The sequence below is a fragment of the Tinamus guttatus genome, unplaced genomic scaffold, assembly GCF_059628265.1.
Source record: "Tinamus guttatus ecotype Peru unplaced genomic scaffold, ASM5962826v1 Tinamus_guttatus_pri_ptg000213l, whole genome shotgun sequence".
Lineage (NCBI taxonomy): Eukaryota > Metazoa > Chordata > Aves > Tinamiformes > Tinamidae > Tinamus > Tinamus guttatus.
This window is the reverse complement of record NW_028288747.1, coordinates 12,839,695-12,859,689: the sequence shown is the minus strand read 5'-3', so window position 1 is coordinate 12,859,689 and position 19,995 is coordinate 12,839,695. Positions and strand designations below refer to the sequence as shown.

The following is a 19,995-nucleotide window of genomic DNA, read 5'->3' as shown; positions in this document are numbered from 1 at the left end:
TTCTAAATATCTATAAAACTGCATTATGTCATACAAGGTACACTACTGATTAGCTGCTGCAGAGAAAAAGCAATAAAACAATAAAACAAAATTTATGATAGTGCAGCTGAGGGAAACTTTCATAATGAAACAATAACTTAATACATTGAGGAGATCTCTTCTCTTTGCCTCATTAAAGTTGACAGAGTATATAAAAATACACTTTATTAAAATATATAACTACCTTTAACAAAGGAGGGAAAATAACCAAGCCAGTATAGCTTGACATGGTTATGGAAGCAAGCAAAGAGCAGTATAGATTTTTTTCATAAGTTCAGATAAATTTCAGATGAAATCTTGAATTACCAGATATCTCTAAGGAAGCTGCAATTCTAAGTACAGCAGAGTAACCAGGAGGTTAAACAGGGCACAATGACTCCAACTTTCAGCTCAGAGAGTGTCTGTGATTACAGAAAAAATCTGAGCTCACGGGGCCTTGAACAAATCCTTCTCTCAGAGTACAGATTTATAAAAGTTCCAGTGATATCTGAAGGTTTTGAAGTACTTACCCTTGTCATGTATTATACCAGTTTACAGAAATTGCTTTACACAAGAGACAACTTCTTTGCTTGTATTTTCTAATTAAACACAAGGAAGTAAATCCCTACAATCTTATCCTCACAACATCTCCTGCCCAACATAAACTAAATGCAAGACTTTACAATCCTGATAATATTCAATCATTCAATACTTCAGGTACTTTCAAGTATGTCTATAATTTAGAGGAAGATACCACAATAAAAGCAACCTAAGTCTAAGAAAGTGAGTTTGATCTCTGTGAACATCTTTTATCCTTCTCATTTTGATGATGGACAGGTAAAGAAGACTTCTCATGCATTAGTTTGACCATTAAAACAAGCAGCAGCATTTGCTGTATGTATTACAATTAAATTCTGCTACGGTGTAAACAACATGAAAAAAATGTTTAAAAAAAGTAAGAATTTAATGAGCACAATTTAATGAAGCACAGTGAATTACTCATATACTAGTAATATTAGATTATTACTTATACACTAGTCTGTTACTAGTAAAAAATATTGCCACTTACTACGCCTCATTTGCTTCAAAAGATATAGGCAGGTTAATGCTAATAGCCGCTCTCAGGTTAGCCCAGAAAAGGGCATGCTTGTTCCTCTCCTTTGGCCACTCCAGGTACGTTCTCTTGGCCATGAGAGCCTTCAGCTTGTGATACCTGGCAGGAATGATGTACGGAGGAATCGGCTCCAGTAAAATGAGGATTAAGCTATCGGAGCAGTCGCTAAATAACTTGTGGTGGGCAAAGTAGAGCTCATAGTGACACCACTCGCTCTGCACAAAGTTGGGAGACAGCACAAAGATCAACTTGTAGCTCTTCTCTATGCAGTCAATGATATTCTCCACGATGCTTTTGCCCGGGATGAAGTCCCTCTCGTGCTGGCACAGCCGCACACAGCCCTCCCCCTTCTCCAAGTTTGGGATCAGCTCATTCGTGACCCACACAGAATCGCGCGCGCTGTACGAAATGAAGGCGTGAAACTGCAGAGCCGCTTCCTGCTCTCCGGGGCAGCTGTGCCAAGCCCTCCGCTTCGTCTGCGTCCATTGCCAAGTCATCCGCACGTACCACGGGGCATCAAAGTAGAGGCACAGAAAGGCCACGACGGCCACCAGCACCAGCGTCACGAGCAGCGCGATCACGAGCAAGAGGGTGGTGTTGCAAGACAGCTCGCTCACGTGGAAGTCCTTCAGCTCGGTTCCGCGCAGGTCATCCGGGTACTGGCACACGTAGGCCTCGGGCCAGCCCCACAGCTTCCCCCCAGACTGCCTCTCCAGGCGGATGAAGGCCCGCAGCTCACAGGAGCACTTGAACGGGTTGTGCCCCGCTCGCAGCTCCCCCACGCGCTGGCAGCTCGCGACAAAGTCCGTCGACGGCGCGAGGATTGAATTCATCTCGATGTTCAGGGCTGCCAGCGCAGGAAAGCTGCTGCAGCTGGGCAGGTCGCTTAGACGATTCAAAGCCAGATTCAGCTCTCTCAAGGACTCCAGCTCAGCAATCCCTTTGGGCACACTCGCAATCTGGTTGTTCTGTAGATCCAGCCTTTTGATATTGACCGGCAAGCACTCAAACACGGACTCCGTCAGCTGGTTGGAGGATAAGTCCAGCTCCGCCAGGGAGTCGGCCCACTGGCAGTGCTCCTCAGCCCCATCGTAATGCAGCATGTTGCTGCTCATGTCCAAATAGCTCAGCGATTGCATATGGCTGGTCATTAAGCTCACCCGGAACAGGCTCTTAAATTTATTTCTCCTCAAAATAAGTGATTTCAAATCTGTCAGAGTGACACAATTCTGGAACAATTCATCTGTCAGGGCATTGTGAGAAAAATTTAAATACTGAAACGAGCTTATTCTCTTGGGGCAAAGCATGTGTGGCATATATGCATCACATATTGTTAATTTTCCAATATTCATCTCTGAAAATTGTCTATATAGAATTCCTTGGTTGAAATAATAAACCTTATTACGAACGTGTTCTAAAGTTAGTGCTTTCAAGGAGCTACCCGAATCGATCAATCGTTCCTGAAAGCTTAAGAAAAATAAATATTCATATTCTGCCACTTTTCCCACTGATCCTCGAAAAGTTAAGTTTTTCACAGTCCAATACTCTACAGGTGAATACCAAATAAGCAAAAAAATCTGGAAAATGATTCCCCATTGTAAATCCACACTGTCTAGCACCAGGACTTTTGTCTTGATTTTTTTCAGAAGGTCTAATGGAGGAAAAGGGAAACCTTTGTAACTCACACTATATCTTATGTTAGTTATTTTTAAATTTTCTGACGTGCTCATTCCATCATACAAGAGGAAAAAACTGAAGTTTTGGTTGTCTGCAAAGACTATGTGGAGGCTCTTTGTATTTAAGGCTATCAGACTCTGAGGTTCATACCTAGAAAAGACTTGTAAGGTTAGGAAGACAGTGTGCAGCTGCAAATGTGTGATGTATCTGAAGTCTGATCTCTGTATCACCGTGGCACTTAATCCTAGGTATTCGAGGTGAAACATGGTCCCAAATTCCTGACAGATGGGCAAGGCAGTAAACTCATTGAAAGAAAGATCTAAATGTCTAAGACTTTCAACAGCTTGACAGTAAACTTTCAAAATCTTGTTATGAGACAAATCTAAGTATTCTAAATCTTGATTAAACATGAAGGCATTGAAGTCAAGATCTGTAATTAGATTATGAGAAAGATTCAATACTCGAAGGTCAGAAAGAGGCATAAAATCAAAGATACTAAATTCAGAAATCTTATTATATGATAAATCTAGTAAACGAATATGAACTGAAATGTTTTTTGGGACAGTAGTTAGCAAATTGCTTGAATAGTTTGCAGTAAATTCATTTTCCACAGTCATCTGGATATTATTCCAAAGAGTGAATATAAAGACCCAGGCAAAGATAAAGATATTTGTAAGGGGTCCCATTACGTCTTAGAGAATTATCTTTGTTCTTTACAGAAGCAGAGAAGCATGGTTTTGTTTTCCATTCAACATTTCTCAATATTGAGTTCAACCCTATGGAAAGAAAACATATTTGATTTGTTGAATATGTTTAATCGTTGCATTTGCTATTCATTGCTTTAAAAAAAAAAAAGAATCGTACATATAAAATGTATGCTCTAAAAATCAGATTTTTGCTCTTTTGTTTTTTTTTCCCCTGAGGTATTACCCATCCCCCTCACCCCTTCTCTTTAATTCCAATTCTTGTTTTTCTCAGTCAAGCGGAAAGGAAACCTCCATCTTCTGCTTCCCATGTGCCCTATGTCCTGAGCATTACTCTTTATTGCTAAAGCATTTGATAAAACACTCACAGAACCTGAAGAATGAGAGATTCACACACTCTTTCAGGACACAAATATCCTATTTTTTCCTGTGCTGATTCTGTTTGGAAAATACATGTTTTAATTCATTCTCTGTGCATTTTTTAACAAAAAACAAAGGCCTATTTTTGTCAGTTCTAGGTTGTAACGTGTGCCAGTGCATAAGTAACTTTTTTGGACTGATAACAGAACTCATGCCTTCCCCTCTCAATCTCCCATCCAGATTAATCAAGTTTTCCTCAAGGAAGTAATAAACATCTGTAATTACTGTCACCAAAAGCAATAAAAGAATAAATCACTACGGAGGAAAAGGACCTCTACAGAATCTGACTGCCAGACAGTCGAGTTCTATCTGCAAAAGGTTGGCCTAGGCTATCTGAGCACAGAGCACATTATAAGTGAGGCTCAGATGGTTTGTCAAAGCACAGTGTCACTTGCAGGAAGAATGAGCTGGACATGGCTTCCTTCAAAGAGTAGCTGACCCTGTTCTTCAGAACATGGGTTGGCAAAGAACCTCTCGAGATCAAAAAAAATTGACCAGGAATTGGAGGGACTTCAGGGCAAAGGGGAAGTCAGGAACAAAGCAAGAATTTTTCTTAAAGTAGAGAAAAACACACACATTCTCTGCTCCACGCTCTATTGCCAGATGAGTTTTAACTTACTGTGCAGGTTACAGTATAGGCTGTAAGCAGGCAGGATCCACGACCTAGCACTAGAGAGGGCCAAACCAAAAGAATAAAACCAGCTATCTAACAATGCAATATTAAGGGTCAGCAATAACTCACCCAACACTATTTTATGATGGTGTTAAATTACATTTGACTGAGAATGAAAATTGCCATTCCAAAAAAAAAAAAAATTCTTTTCTTCTTCATTGAAATTCAACATGCAAATAAGCATTTTCACTGAAATTTCAAAGTGCAAGAATATCTTTCAATGGCAGATAAATACCTAAAATCCTAAGATCTGACAGAGTCCAAATCATATATTACAAGAAGAAGAATTAAACAATTCAGCAAATATAACCCACCTTTTGTGTATGAAATTCATCCCTGAGCAAAGAACCAGCAAAAGACTTCTGAACAGTCATCTTATATTCTCAAGACAGAATTTCACACATACATGATCTTGAAGCTGAGGAATCTCACATGACATGATAATTCCTTTTTAATAGTTAACAATTTTACCTTCAAAAGTAGAAAGGCTTATTTATGTAATCTATATAATTCTAAGAAAACATGTGTTTTCAGTACAGTGCAAGTATTAAGAGCTCAAGGAAATGAAAGAATTTTTAACAGCCCAAACTCAAAATACATATACTCTTGCAGAATTTACATAGCTATGGTTTAGGAGGAAATAGACCTATCTGCTGCGCAGAATATTTACCAAAGCAAGACCACTTAAATAAATCTGCATTGCTAATTTTGTCTCTTTCTGACAGTTACACAGGTGTTCTGGAAGTTTGGCAGCTGCATCTGCCCTTTTACACACCCAGAAAAGAGGAAGCGAAACTTTCACAGGCAGCTTCTCTGCATATCAGAATCAGAGCTCCACCCCTCAGGAATGATTTTCCTCAGCAAGCAGATTAATTATGTCGCACATTGGCAGGCTGCAAAAACTCACATCCCAAAAGCTTGTTACAGGGGCAAACTGACATAGTTCAAAACCTGTACTAGTCTTCTTGATACCCAATATGCCTCAGATGGTTATCATGAAGACTCCACATTGTAACTTCCACCACAAAATTATCAAGATGTGCTGTAGATAATATTTTCTTTGACGTGAAAGCTGTATTGGGGCCAAGAGAAACACAGCTATGTCAGACAAGTTAACTGGGAAGGAAGCATTAAACATTCATTCAATTAATTTTCTGAGTTGGGCATAAACCTAGTGAGCAAATCGGTATTTCAAAGGCAAATATAAACAACTGAAAATAACATCTCATTCCTGTAGGCCTCCAAACTAATGCAACATGCTTCAGTAAGATGAACAAAGAAGATAGAAGGAAGCAGAGTATCTAGGCTTTGTTCTAAAGATTCATTTAATCTTAATGACTGTTAAGATTAAACTCACAAAATATATAACGAATTCTTCAGGTATTAGTCAACATGGGGAGAGTGGAGGAGAGGGTTCAACCCACTCCAGGTCAATCCACGGCTTATTGCCTTCAAGAAGGCAACATCTTGGAGGAGAGGTAAAGGTGAGCTGGTGTCCAGCTAAAAAGCTGGGAAAAACCTTCAAGGTTGCCTCTGGAACTTTAATTTGGACAGTGGTATTAAATAAATTGAAAATTTGCATTAATTTGCTTCTGAAGTTTTCTTTGCATTTACCCTTCCAATCCTGCAAGGAAAAAAAAAAGAAGGAATTCCTCTTGTTTTGCTAGAAAGAAATGGCTGTTTTTCATTTTGAGATTGATGAGCAATAAAGTATTCTGCTTTCCTCTGTGCAGCGAATCTAAGTAGTTCATTACAGATCACGCTTCTGAGACATCTGTAACCCAAGACAAGACCAGGGATCATTAATGTTTTTCAATAAGCAGCAAGAATCTGCTTGTTAGCTGATACTGTCCTGTATTCAAGATAAGCGGGAGACTTTCCCATTGGTCAGCATTAATCCATGTCCCTATGGAAAGGAGCAAATGAAGGTGTTTGTTGGCAGAGCAATAATATGATAATCAAATTAAGAATGAAAGCATGGGAAGTCAAGGCAGTTTTAATCCTAATATAATTATGCAAAAATCTTTGCTGTGTTCGCGAATTCAAATACATCACCAACCTCCTTTAAGAGTGATTCCAACACACACAGAGCTGCTAAGAGGAAAAAATAGCCGCATTTTTTCATTTCATTTCAACCATTTTCACATTTCAGGATCAAGAGAATCCCCAAAGGAGTGAAAAGTGCCCCCAATTTAAATTGCAGAAGAGTACTTATATATGCAAAACACTGAGTTAAAACATAACCAGAGCAGCTGGACTTATCCAAACACTTGTAAAAAGTTAATCCAATCAGGTAAAGATGCAAGTGGCTAGGTCAGTGTTTGGTCATGTGCAAGGATCTTCAATTATAACACTTTCATTGTCACAACTTACTCCTGTGGTAAAAAATGGGTGCTAAATACTACCGTAAGTTAAAGTGAGCAGAGATTTTATCTCATTATAAGCCTATCTTGTTTGAGCATAAATAGATGCAAAGATTAAAAATGGGGAAATCAAGCTATTTCCGATAACAGAGCGGCACCTTGCAGAATACAGAACCAACTCTCATTGACCGGCTCACCAGTACCACTTTTTCTTGACTAACCAGTGAGTACAGACGGGCATTATAGTCAACCTCAGCAAATGTTTCTGAAAGAAAATCTGTATCATCCTAACTGAAGTAAAAAGATGAGTTTTACAGAGTTTTTGAACCTTCCTCTCAACAGAATGCCTCACTCTATGGAATCCCCTTTCTTTCTCTCTCTTCCCAATTCTGTCTCCTGCTCTAAACCTCTGCAGCTGAGCTGCTGTGATGATGCTCTATCACATTTTGAAGCAAAAAAAAAAAAAAGTGATGAGCCCTTGGAAGAGCTACCTAATAGTGCAACAGGTCTTCTATTCTGCCATAGTTCAGATAATAACACTTATACTCCATATTGCATATATATGAAAATATTTCTGCTTTCACTTCATTTGCACATTTTCTACAATTTGGAGGGTGTTTAACCCCCATGTTTGCTTTTGTATGTTGATACTATCATGAATGTAAATGCGATATTGTTGCTAAGCACTGAGATGACTCCGCAAATTCCGGGAACCTGCTGTGATACACTATCTGGCATAGGAGTGTATTTACCTGCTCCCTTTTCCTCCCAGCTGAAGTGCATTAACAGCTGTAACTTTACCTGTAGAACCAGTTGCAGACTGGTTATTAGTGTATGCAGAATAATGCTGCTACTTTACAAAATATCAAATAAAGTTCCAGGAAAAAAAGGCTGATAAGGGATGCGAGGCTAACATATGGCTTCCACATATGGGAAAAATTTCTCCTTGGGCTAAAAACTCTTTTGTGGAAATGTTCAGAGTATGGCAAAGGCCAAGGTGGTTTTCTGAAATACTGTGATCCTGACATGTCTTGAAGTATCTTCTCCCCATGGAATCTGACCAATAAAGTGGTTGCAATAATTCACTGCTTGTTCAGCTGTTTTGCTGTTTATCTGGCACATAATATACACAAGAGTGTAATAATAGAGAGGTTGTGGAATCTCCAAACCCGCTTGGATGCAGTCCTGTGCCACGTGCTCCAGGTGTCCCTGCTGGAACAGGGGGGTTGGACTAGATGATCTCTAGAGGTCCCTTCCAACCTCAACCATTCTGTGATTCTGTGAATATTTGGGCTTTGGGTCCCAAAGTACAAGTTTTTATTACCTCCCCTTATTATTACAAGTCTTGCTTTCCAACATTATTCGCTCAATTTGAACATACTCAGGAAACTTGTAATTACATACTTCTACTTAGGATCATACCAGCTACACTGCCAGAAGCATATGGAGTTCCCAAGTTCCCTCCACAACGTTACTGCTGAACACTTCCACTCCTAAAAGAAATCATTAAAATCTGAGAATAGCTGTGTATTCTCATCTGAGTAACATGAAGGCTTTCTAGCCTTTTTGAAGAGCTAAATGAAAGAAGTGCAGAAAACAACATTCCTTTCTGCAGTCCTGAGTGAGACAGCAATTTGGCAATAGTGTGTTTTATTAATTGAGTGAAATGAGATGAGAGTGCTAGAGGTGTTAAATTTGACCTTTTCACTGTAAATCATTGAATAATATAAATTAAATAATCAAGATTTCAACCAAGGCATGTCCGTCTGCTTAGAGCTATGTAAAAAAAAATCACAACTAATATATTTTGCTAATAATAATGGAAAACAAAAATCAGATAAAGCATGTGAACTTTCTACACTAAGTAATGGTTTTATATTTACATCCTTTCCTCTTTCCCCACTCTGAAGCAAATTTTGGAAAAACATAACACTCTGCTTATTGGTCTGATATTACCTTCTTGTCTAAGTCTGGCATTAAAGATGGCAAACAACTGTCCTTTGGGTAGGCAAGAGAATCACAGAAGAATCACAGAATCACAGAAGGGTCGAGGATGGAAAGGATTTCTGGGAATCATTTAGTCCAACCTCCTGCTCAAGCAGGGTCTCCAAGAGCACATTTCTGGGGATTGTATCCAGATGAGGACTGTGTCAGCCTGCAGCCTGTATTGCTGCCAGGGGTTATTTCTCCCTAGGTAAAGGTCTTTGCACATCCCTTTGCTGAACTTCATGAGGTTCCTGCCTGCCCATCCCTCCAGTCTGTCAAGGTGCCTCTAAAAGGCAGCACAGTGTGTCAGTCACTCCTCCCGATTTTGTATTTTCAGCAGACTGCTGAGGGTGTACTCTGTGCCTCCATCCAGATCATTGATGATTATGCTGAGCAATACTGGACCCAGTACTGACCCATGAGAGACTACGCTATCTACAGGCCTCCAAATAGACTGTGTACCACTTTGTACCACCCTCTAAACTCTGCTATTTAGCCAGTTCTCAATCCACCTCACTGTTCACTCACCTAACCATGCTTCCTGAGCTTGCCTGTGAGGATGTCACGGGATACAGTGTCAGAAGCCTTGCTGAAGTCAAAGCAGACAACAGCCACCTCTCTCGCCTCATCTACCCAGCTACCCATCCCATCATAGATGGCCATGAGGTTTGGATAGCATGATTTCCTCTTGAATGCATGCTGACTATTTCTGATCTCCTTATCCTTCACTTGCTTAGAGATGGCATTCAGGATGAGCTGAATCGTTTTTCCAGGGATGAAAGTGATGCCAACTGGCCTGTAGTTCCCTGGGTCCTCCTCCTTGCCCTTTTTGAAGACTGAAGTAACATTAGCTTTCTTCCAGTCCTCCGACACTTCTCTTGTTCTCCATGTTCTTTCAAAGATGATTGAGCCTAGCAATCACATTTGCTGGCTCCCTCAGCACTTGTGGATGAATCCCATCAGGACCCATGGACATGTGTATGCAGTTTGTATAAATGATCTCTAACCCAAGTCTCCCCATCAAAGGAAATTCTTCCTTTCTCCAGAACTTGCTCCATGGTCTCTAGAGTCTGGGATTTCTAAGGGCTGGTCTCAGCAATAAAGACTAGAACAAAAAAAAAAAAACATTTGATATCTCTGCCTTCTCTGTATCATTTGCCATCAGGGCCCTGATCCATTCATTAGCATGCCTTTTCTTTCTTGTCTATAGTCTTTCTTGCAACTAAAGAAGCCCTTCTTGCTATTATTGGCATCCTTTCACAGATTTAATTTCAAATGCATCTTGGCCTTCCTAGGCACATCTCTGCTTCCACCTTCTCTGCACTTCTTTATATTTAGGTTTTTCCAGGAGCTCCTTGTTCATCTCTGCAGGTCTTCTGCCCCCATTGTTCAACTTACAACAATAATGTTTGCCGTGATGATCTTTAGCAGTTGTGAATGCTCATCAGAGTCTAACTGCATCTTCTTGAAAACAAAACAACACAATTGAGGCAAAGGGGCATGCTATATTCCCATAAAGGAGAGCAAATACTGTAAATGTAGCTTGTGTTTCTGCTTCCATCAACATCTGGCTGCATCTGGTCATATCAGCTGTTCCAAGACCTGGCAAATGTTCTCAACCCCTGGCTGTTTATTGCTTTGCTGAGGGGGACTTAAAGTTCTGCTGCAAAAGGTACTGTTTTGGCCAAAAAGGACAGTCTTCTAATCAGCAGCATAAAATGAGATAGATAATGGATAGAAAAAGTCAGAAGCTAGAAAAAGGACGAGCTAAGAAGAAGCTAGTTTCTCAAGATACAGCCATTGATGATGAAGGTAGTTATGCCACTAGAGATCAAGTTAACCTCAGGGCCAAGGTGATACCAGGACAGTGTCAGAGAGTTAGGATTGCAGTTTTGGTTGCCAGTTCAAATTTTCTCCTGCATGTAGGAACTATAGCGCCAAACTACAAACCCCTAAAGGAGAAGTAGGGTTTTGTTTTTTTTTTTAATTCCCCCTCCTCCCTCCCCAAACTCCCCAAATTAGTCCTCTTTTCTAACATAACCCTTTTTGTCCACCTATGTTATATACTCACGGATTTCTATATCTGGGTGCCAGCTTCCTGAATCTGAGAAAATTCCATCCAGGAACTGCCTTCAGCTCTTGGTTTCTGGACACCTTCACAGAGTCTGTAATTTCCTTTCTGGTGAGCCAATTTTGACAACGGAAGTCATGTGATCGAGCTGCCGAAGCTGTGTGATTAGCCCGTCTCTCCAGCAATTCAAATATCCCTTTCTACATGACTATAACAACTTCTGAAAATACTACTCTGCTTAGAAAAATTTACTACTGTATTTCAAGCTGTATTTCAAAACACACATTCCGCATGAATTTCTGCTTTGCCTTCTCTGCATCAATCTCAAATGGTATGATTTTTCTAAGTTGATTTTTTCTACAGTTAAGAGGAAGCATAAGATAATAATATAGTTGTAGAACATGGTTCTACAAGAAAGAGGGAAACAATCAATGAAAGCTATCAAACATTTATTATTTTGTAAAGAAACAAGAACAACAAAAAAAACTGCAAGAAGCAGATTCTTAATTACATTCCCCACAGCTGTGTCCATCAGCCATAGGCAGGTTAATGCTAATTGCTGCTCTCAAGTTAGCCCAGAAAAGGGCATGCTTGCTCCTCTCCTTTGGCCACTCCAGGTACGTTCTCTTGGCCATGAGAGCCTTCAGCTTGTGATACCTGGCAGGAATGATGTACGGAGGAATCGGCTCCAGTAAAATGAGGATTAAGCTATCGGAGCTGTCGCTAAATAACTTGTGGTGGGCAAAGTAGAGCTCATAGTGACACCACTCGCTCTGCACAAAGTTGGGAGACAGCACAAAGATCAACTTGTAGCTCTTCTCTATGCAGTCAATGATATTCTCCACGATGCTTTTGCCCGGGATGAAGTCCCTCTCGTGCTGGCACAGCCGCACACAGCCCTCCCCCTTCTCCAAGTTTGGGATCAGCTCATTCGTGACCCACACAGAATCGCGGGCGCTGTACGAAATGAAGGCGTGAAACTGCAGAGCCGCTTCCTGCTCTCCGGGGCAGCTGTGCCAAGCCCTCCGCTTCGTCTGCGTCCATTGCCAAGTCATCCGCACGTACCACGGGGCATCAAAGTAGATGCACAGAAAGGCCACGACGGCCACCAGCACCAGTGTCACGAGCAGCGCGATCACGAGCAAGAGGGTGGTGTTGCAAGACAGCTCGCTCACGTGGAAGTCCTTCAGCTCGGTTCCGCGCAGGTCATCCGGGTACTGGCACACGTAGGCCTCGGGCCAGCCCCACAGCTTCCCCCCAGACTGCCTCTCCAGGCGGATGAAGGCCCGCAGCTCACAGGAGCACTTGAACGGGTTGTGCCCCGCTCGCAGCTCCCCCACGTGCTGGCAGCTCGCGACAAAGTCCGTCGACGGCGCGAGGATTGAATTCATCTCGATGTTCAGGGCTGCCAGCGCAGGAAAGCTGCTGCAGCCGGGCAGGTCGCTTAGACGGTTCGAAGCCAGATTCAGCTCTCTCAAGGACTCCAGCTCAGCAATCCCTTTGGGCACACTCGCAATCTGGTTGTTCTGTAGATCCAGCCTTTTGATATTGACCGGCAAGCACTCAAACACAGACTCCGTCAGCTGGTTGGAGGATAAGTCCAGCTCCGTCAGGGAGTCGGCCCACTGGCAGTGCTCCTCAGCCCCATCGTAATGCAGCATGTTGCTGCTCATGTCCAAATAGCTCAGCGATTGCATATGGCTGGTCATTAGGCTCACCCGGAACAGGCTCTTAAATTTATTTCTCCCCAAGATAAGTTTCTCCAGGTGAATTAATGTTTCACAACTTTGAAAAAGCAGATCTGTTAAATCATTCTTTAAAAAATTTAAGTATTTAAAGGGACTGTCATAGGAAGGACACAACATATGTATCATCTCTGATTCAGCTATGGTCAAGGATGCAATGTTCATGTCTGAAAATATTTTGTATATGTCATCCTGTGTAAAATATAAACTTGTGATTAAAATCTTCTTCATTGTTAGTGCCTTCATAGAGGTACCAGAATAATTAAAGTTGTAAGGGACAATATTTGACAGCTGTGTCATACTCTTGACATTGACGTACTCAATGGATGAGTGCCATATAGTCTGAAGAATTTTAACAAAATATATCCAGTTCACTGAAATATTCGACAATGTCAGATATTGTAATCTGGAGCCTTTTTTGAAATTTGATAATAGAGCTATTAATTTATTTACATCTTTATTTTTGATCTCTGATAGTGATAGGCTTTCTGTAGTATTCTGTATTACAACCCAATTAGAACTAGCTCTGGATTTATGACTATTTTTATTCAATAGTGGCAGACTCTTGATTTTGTTGTCAGAATAATCCTCTGGAAGATAATGAAAAACAGATGTAGAGAGTTCATTTCCTACAGACAAGCTGATACTGTTCCAAAAAGTTAATGTAAACAGACATTCATAAAGAAAAAGGTTTTTGAGGGATCTCATCTTCTCTGTCCTTTTTACAGTTCCTTGGAGATGCTCAGTGCTCTTCTTCGTCTGTCCATCTTTGTTCTAATCCTGGAACAAACAACAGCAACAACAAAAACACGTATTATTAAGAAGTCACCATAGTGTCTGATTCTGTAACATTCCAACTTCCTGTCGCTCCCTTTTACTCAAGAAGCAATGAAAGCACTTATCATTCAGGAGAGACATTCCTGTTTTAGAGGACAACAGTAAAATTTCTACTTGGTAAAATCTGCTTTGTTTAGCACTTACAGGAGTCTACTTCTTATAAAATGACTGAATACTGTCAGCTATTCACAGAACAGGGGGCCTACACGGTGCGTCTCATGCACCGTGTAGGCCCCCCAGAGCTATGCAACACAATTTGAGCAGAAGGTATAAAATCTGATAAGATCAGTAAGATCATCTATCCCTCATATTCTCCATTGAAGATGCAAATTATGCTCAGTAGACAAGTTTTAAAATGGACCCATGATTACAAAACCATGACTGAAACAAATTATTTGCAGTGATGATACAGTAAGGTATCACTATCTATGGTGAGATTCATGCTGCTGCCTGGAGGACCCTAGTCTCTCCACCATTACCCATTCTGCAAGCTTTCTTAGAATTTACATTATTGGGTATGACTGTCGATGTAACATAACTTATATTAAGAAATCACAACAAGTCACCAAATCATAGCGAGACAACTGAATTCTCATTTTGCAGGGAAGGCATGAAAAGAGACTTGGAAACCATCCAAAAAGAGTGTAATGGAGAGGCAGATCTTTTCCCACCTTATTTCTAGACTAGCATTTGAAATAACTTATATACAGTTTTACCATCGTAGCTCTCAAGAGACTCTTTTTGCATGTGCTCTTGCATATGCAGAGCACAAAAGATAACCAGATCCTCTACACTATTCTTCTGATTGTCTGGGTAACAGACATATACATGCATGTAAACAAACAAAATGTGTCGCTTCAGAGAAAAGATGAATAAAAATCCACCAAATCTTTATCCCTTCTTAAAACAAAGTTTCAACAATACCCAGGAACTAGGTGACAGAAGGATATTATTCTTCCACATTAATTAATATCCATTTTCTTTGTCATTCCTCTATCTTGGCATTCATAGTCAAACCATTTACACATACTTCACATTTCGTTTACATTTTCCTATGAAGCAATGAAATTAACATCTGTTATAACACAGACCTGTGATTTTCAGGCTAACATAGGAGAAAATATATTTTATATATCACTTTTAAATCAGAAAAGTCCTCAAGTTTGACACAAAGAGCATTATCTAGATGTAAGGAAAGAAATCATCCAATAGGGCATGCAATCCAAGAACACTGAGAAGCTGCTCTGTTTATTGAAGGGTCAGAGAAGACACTGAAGGGTTTGAAGAACTTGTCCACTCAGTATAAACTGACTAAAACCTACTACTACTAACAGCTTAACCTTGGGGAGTGTCTCATGACAATCTTGATGACAACCTAGTAATTCAACACAGCCAAGAAATCTAACAAATGCAGAAACTCTAATACAGAGTTTATATGGAGGAAACGTCTCATGGAATTAGACTAAATCCTGAACTGTATTAAAAACTATTTTCATTAAATCAACATAATCTTCTTACTGTGCATGCAGAGCTAATCTAAGGAGCCTGCTATTTAGCAAGTCCTTTTACGTACAGAAAGCAGCTCTTCTCCCATTTCCATACTTGAAAGTAAACCATATATTTTTAATAATGACCTTCTAAACAGAACATTACTCATTTTCAAATGAAATGCAGAATATAAAACAGCTTTAGCTAACCAGCAATCACATAAAACCAAAAGGAAAGAGAAAAGTTTCTCACCATAAATCCCTGCTCTCCCATAAAGCAGAAAATGTGTCCAGGAAAAGCCAAAGAGAAACTTCCTGTAACTCTATCCTCCTAACAATACTTAGGAACACCCAAACTTTCTCTAAAATTTGTTTCTGCCATCTACTGACAGTTTATGAAATGGCATTTGTCTTCTACCAGATTTATTTCCACATAAAATATGTATATAACTTTCCCCTTATTTGATTATATTTTGAACTGCATCATTGTATAGTTTGTAACAGACAAAGCAGGTAAACATATTTATCTTTTTCTTTTGAATAAGTTTTACACCGAAATTCAAGCACCTTCCCCTCCAAGTTTAATAATTATCTAAGTCTATATGTGTAATTCCAATTCATTTTGTTATTTAACTATATTAATTCAGTTTTAAAGCTCTTCTTAGCAAGAATGTTTTCTAAAAGTTCAGTTTGTCTTATTTGATTTTCAGTTTAAAGGGAAAGGAAGAATGAGCTCTCTCTTCTACTCCAACAGTGCTGTGACAGGGTCGAACAGTAGACATTGGGACAGTGGACCAAGCCTTCTTTTTAAATCCAAACAGAGCAGGAACTTCAGTACACAATGCCCAGACAGCTGGGGTATTGTCCTGGCAAAGGCACAGAAGAGCTTCCCTTTATTTCTTTATAATGATGTTCAGAACTTACATCATTTATATCAATTAATCATTGATGTAATCAATTGATCAATTGTAATTGATCATTACATCAATTCATTAGATCTCTTGGATGAGATCTAAATAAAGAATTAATTCTGCCATCGTACATCTACCTTTTGGGTTTAGCATGGCATAGCACATTCATGTTTTAACACAACAATGTCTCAGGAAACAAACCAGAAGCAATCTTGAAAAATACTTTTTTTTAACATTTATGCCCCATATGGTATCTGATTTCTTAGTTTTATGTTGTTAGTCAAATTAATTCACAAAATGCACTTGTTTCCTTCTATCTTTTCTTTATATTTATTTATTTGTCAAAAAACTGGTATCCTTTTGAGAGTCCACTAGGAGGGTGACACTTTCCATTGACAGTACGTTAGTAAAAGTTTGCTTTGCAGTAAAAGTTAAGTAAGCAGAATGGAGTTCCCATATCTATTTACTGTTCATTGTCTGTGTAAATTTTGTTCCAAAAAGCAGTTGCAATATTACTGCAGTGAGAAAGTACAAGTGAAATTAAGCATTAAAAAGAGAAAGAAAATCAGAAAATTAAAGTGTTAAATTCAGTTAAAGTCATTTTTACTTAGGAAACAAATACATCCTTCTATCCCCCAGCCAGATATATACACTTACTCATTTGCAAGGTCTGTTCATCCTGAGTGAAAACATTTCTATTATAATGTGATTAATACTGCCATTCACGTCCAAAAAAATGTGTGAACTTCTGGAGGATGTATCATACTGGCACCCTAAGAACTGCTTCGCAGTCAAAATGCTCAGCTGTCATGAGGGAGGAAGGTCTCCAGTTACAAAACTTCCCATGTCGTGGTTCCCCACAACAGTCTGATTTTAAGTCAAAAGTTACTTTCACAAAGTTTATTCTACAAACTCCAATGCCTGACAGAGGCAAATCCTTAGTACCACTCCAAGTTCGTGTTCCATAAACACACAAAAACATGACTGACTTAAAAAATTAGTAAGTTAACCTAAAAGAAAGTGTTGGAACTACCAGCATGCCCTGTTATATTTGTGTTACTGCTTAGAAATAGGGCTATCATTTATAGTATTTTTGGTGACATAAATGTCCTGCTATCACCTAACTTAACGTGAAACTACAGATGATTCTGCTTCATAAACAGGTACACTACATAGTTTTTTCCACCTGACTGTAAAACTTGCTTCCCAGAAGTGGGGGTTATTTTGCGATTTATTTAAGTGACCCTTTAGGTGACTCATAAAACACAGTCATGTTCCCTATGGTGACAGTACTCATTTTCTTCAGCCAAGGAAGACTAGCAATGGTGCTAACGGTGACAGCTGTGACTAACCCAAAATTACCTTTTATTACTCTAAGTGGGCATGCTTTGCCTTAAAAAGAAGAAGTAGAATGAGGAAAGGGCGTGAGGACTTGGAGAAAAACAAGAAGTGCAAGCAGTTAAGCAAGAGCCTGCAATCTCCTGGTTTAATCACCCATTTCACACCCGGCTGCGGCATCCAGCTTGAAAGCAACTTGCAGGAGAAACACGCCGGCAAACGGCGCGCAAACACACACACACAAACACACTCCCTTTTGGGGCTCTTTTTGGGCAAACACGGGGAGAACTGAGCTGCCCAGCGGTAGCTGGAAAGCCACATCTCAGTTGATAAGTCTACGGCCACGTGCCTCCGTTTGGGTTTAGCTAACGCTTGATTTGAGGAAGGAATAAACTTCCCCCCGAACACAGCAAAAGCAGAAGCAAACGCAGCTGCGCCGCCCTCCCCTCAAGGCGGCCGCCACGCGGCGCCGATGGCGGCCGGGGCGGCCCCTGCCGGCCGGGAGCTCCCGCCCGGCGGCCCCGGCCCGCCCTCCTCCCGCGGCGCGCCCGGCCCCGGCCCGGCCCCCGCCCGCGCTGCTGCCGACGTGGCGGGGCGGGGAGGCGAGGAGCGGGGCGCCGGCTCGGACGGCTACGCGGTAAGGCGCCGGGGGGCCCTGCCGCGCGCGGCGCTGCCCGCGGGCGCCCTGGCCCGGGGCGCAGAGAGGAAGGGACAAGAGGGAAGCTGCGGTCACGGGCTGCCGGGCGGGCAGGGGCGCCCCGGCACCGCGGCGAGAGCAGCGGAGAGGAGCGCGGCGCCATCCCGCCCCGCGGCACCTGGAGGCGCCCGGGGCCGGATCGGCGGGTGCCCCGGGGCCGCCCGCGCTCAGCCCGCTCCCAGCCCGGCCGTGGAGCTTCCCCTCCAGGCGCGCGAAGCTGCGGCTGCCCAGCAGAGTTTCCCTCCTGCGCCCACTCGCCGCAGGAGAGTCGCACGCTCAAGCAGCCCCCAAGTCTGTTTTTTAACAGATTTTTGTTTTTTTTTTAACGCGCATAGCGCCCCCCCCCTCCCCCAAGAGTGGCATAACGGCGAGCCGCCGGCCTCAAGGGTTTCCCGGTGTACAGCCCCATGCCGCAGGATTAGGCACGCGTTTATAATTGGTGCGCGTGCTGCGTTACGCGCTCTTTGAAGAATTTTGTTGGCGGTGTGTCTGTGCTTCCTCACATCTTACCCGGGTGCAGATGGGTATCCTGGAGCTACATTTATGCAAGGGCTCAGAATGTATGGATTTTAGTAGGAATTGCTTGTCTCTGACCGTGGAATTTGGGTTACAGACAGGAGAAATTGTTTTTCAGGCATCACTGCCCATCATGCAATAAGCCCTTTCAAAGCAACAGCAATATATATCTGTATTTAAGTATTTGTCTAGTATTTGATGTATCTGTAGCAAAGCACTGCTAATTCTTGTGGCAAATATAGTTTCAGACTTGTAAAGGCCTCTTTTTTTTTTTTTTAAAAAAAAAAGATAATTCAGTTCATTATAGCACTTCAGTTTACCCTGTAGCATCAGGTGTTTTTATATCTCTCTCATTTCCTGATCTTGAATGCTATTCTTCAGAACCATTCAAACAGCTGATCTACATTTGAATTAGATAAGCTACTAAAGCCATATGTACTTGATCCTGTGGACTTTATAATAAACTATGCTAAGTTAAATCTGTTTTTCTCAGGAGACTTTTTCTAAATCTATACTACATTTTGCTTTTTGCCCTTTTTTCTATTCCTCAGTCTCTTAGAAGCGCAGTCCTTCCTAACAAGTACAAAGCTTTGGACCATGTAATTCCAGTGGGAGTCGATGAAAATACACCATCTACAGAGAGGATTGCTTGAGTTTTGCCATGCAGCTCTGCACTTAGGCAAGACCTTGCAATGACAGCTCTCTGTCAAGGGTTGTCCTCAGAGCACAGTGCCAGACATAGCGTTGTTGTCGAGAAGTAAGTAGCAGTAATCAGTGCACAATATTCCTTTTGGACTCTGCCTGTGCCGCTCCTTAATCAGCTGCACGTGCTCAGAGGCCGTTTCTCCTCGTGCTGGATCCTCAGCTGGCCGAGGATTTCAATACTCTCAAATTGTGCGCTTTCTCCAGTACAGTAATGTCACCACGTTTGTAGTTACCTGCTTTTATCGACTCCCTGTTATTCTGCCCTCCATCAGTCAGCAGGCTCTAGGAGCCTATGTGTTAGGAAGTGATGGAAATGAGATGAAGAGCTTCTTGGTCAGTGCATTCCAGTGGCATTGCAGCTCTGATCATCCTTGTTCCTCAGTGGCCACATCTAAAGAAGGTAGAAATTAATCTTGTGGAAGTTCTCATATTTGACTTCTCCAAACGAATGAACGTTCTTTCTCCCTCACCAAAATTTATCTTGGAAAAAGGATTATTGCTGCTCTGACTCAGTGTGATCCTGCTAGGTGAATGGAATTATTGAAGCATAATCATGATATTAATGGACATGTTGCATGCGCCACAGGACTCCATATTTCAGGAGTCCTTGTACCAAGGACTCCTCCTCTCCACCTTTCTGTTTCAGAAATGGGGAACGCTGCATATTTGGGGTTCATTCAAAAGTTCATGGAATTGAGAATGACTAATTTATTTTCTACATTTAGAATTGAAA

General features: G+C 41.3%; 2 protein-coding genes across 2 annotated transcripts; both read right to left on the bottom strand.

Moving 5' to 3' along the window:
• Positions 1-1,086: 1,086 nt before the first annotated feature.
• On the bottom strand, positions 1,087-3,571 carry LOC104572058 (toll-like receptor 1). The gene has a single exon (XM_088524799.1). The coding sequence runs from the start codon at positions 3,493-3,495 to the stop codon at positions 1,087-1,089; it is 2,409 nt and encodes an 802-aa protein (XP_088380925.1). The 5' UTR covers positions 3,496-3,571.
• Positions 3,572-11,460: 7,889 nt separating this feature from the next.
• On the bottom strand, positions 11,461-15,389 carry LOC104579386 (toll-like receptor 6). Its single transcript, XM_088524781.1, has 2 exons — positions 15,349-15,389; positions 11,461-13,551 (listed from the first exon to the last, which is right to left on the bottom strand). Exon 2 carries the CDS (start codon positions 13,477-13,479, stop codon positions 11,530-11,532), a length of 1,950 nt encoding a protein of 649 aa, XP_088380907.1. The 5' UTR covers positions 13,480-13,551; positions 15,349-15,389; the 3' UTR covers positions 11,461-11,529.
• Between the last annotated feature and the right edge of the window lie 4,606 nt (positions 15,390-19,995).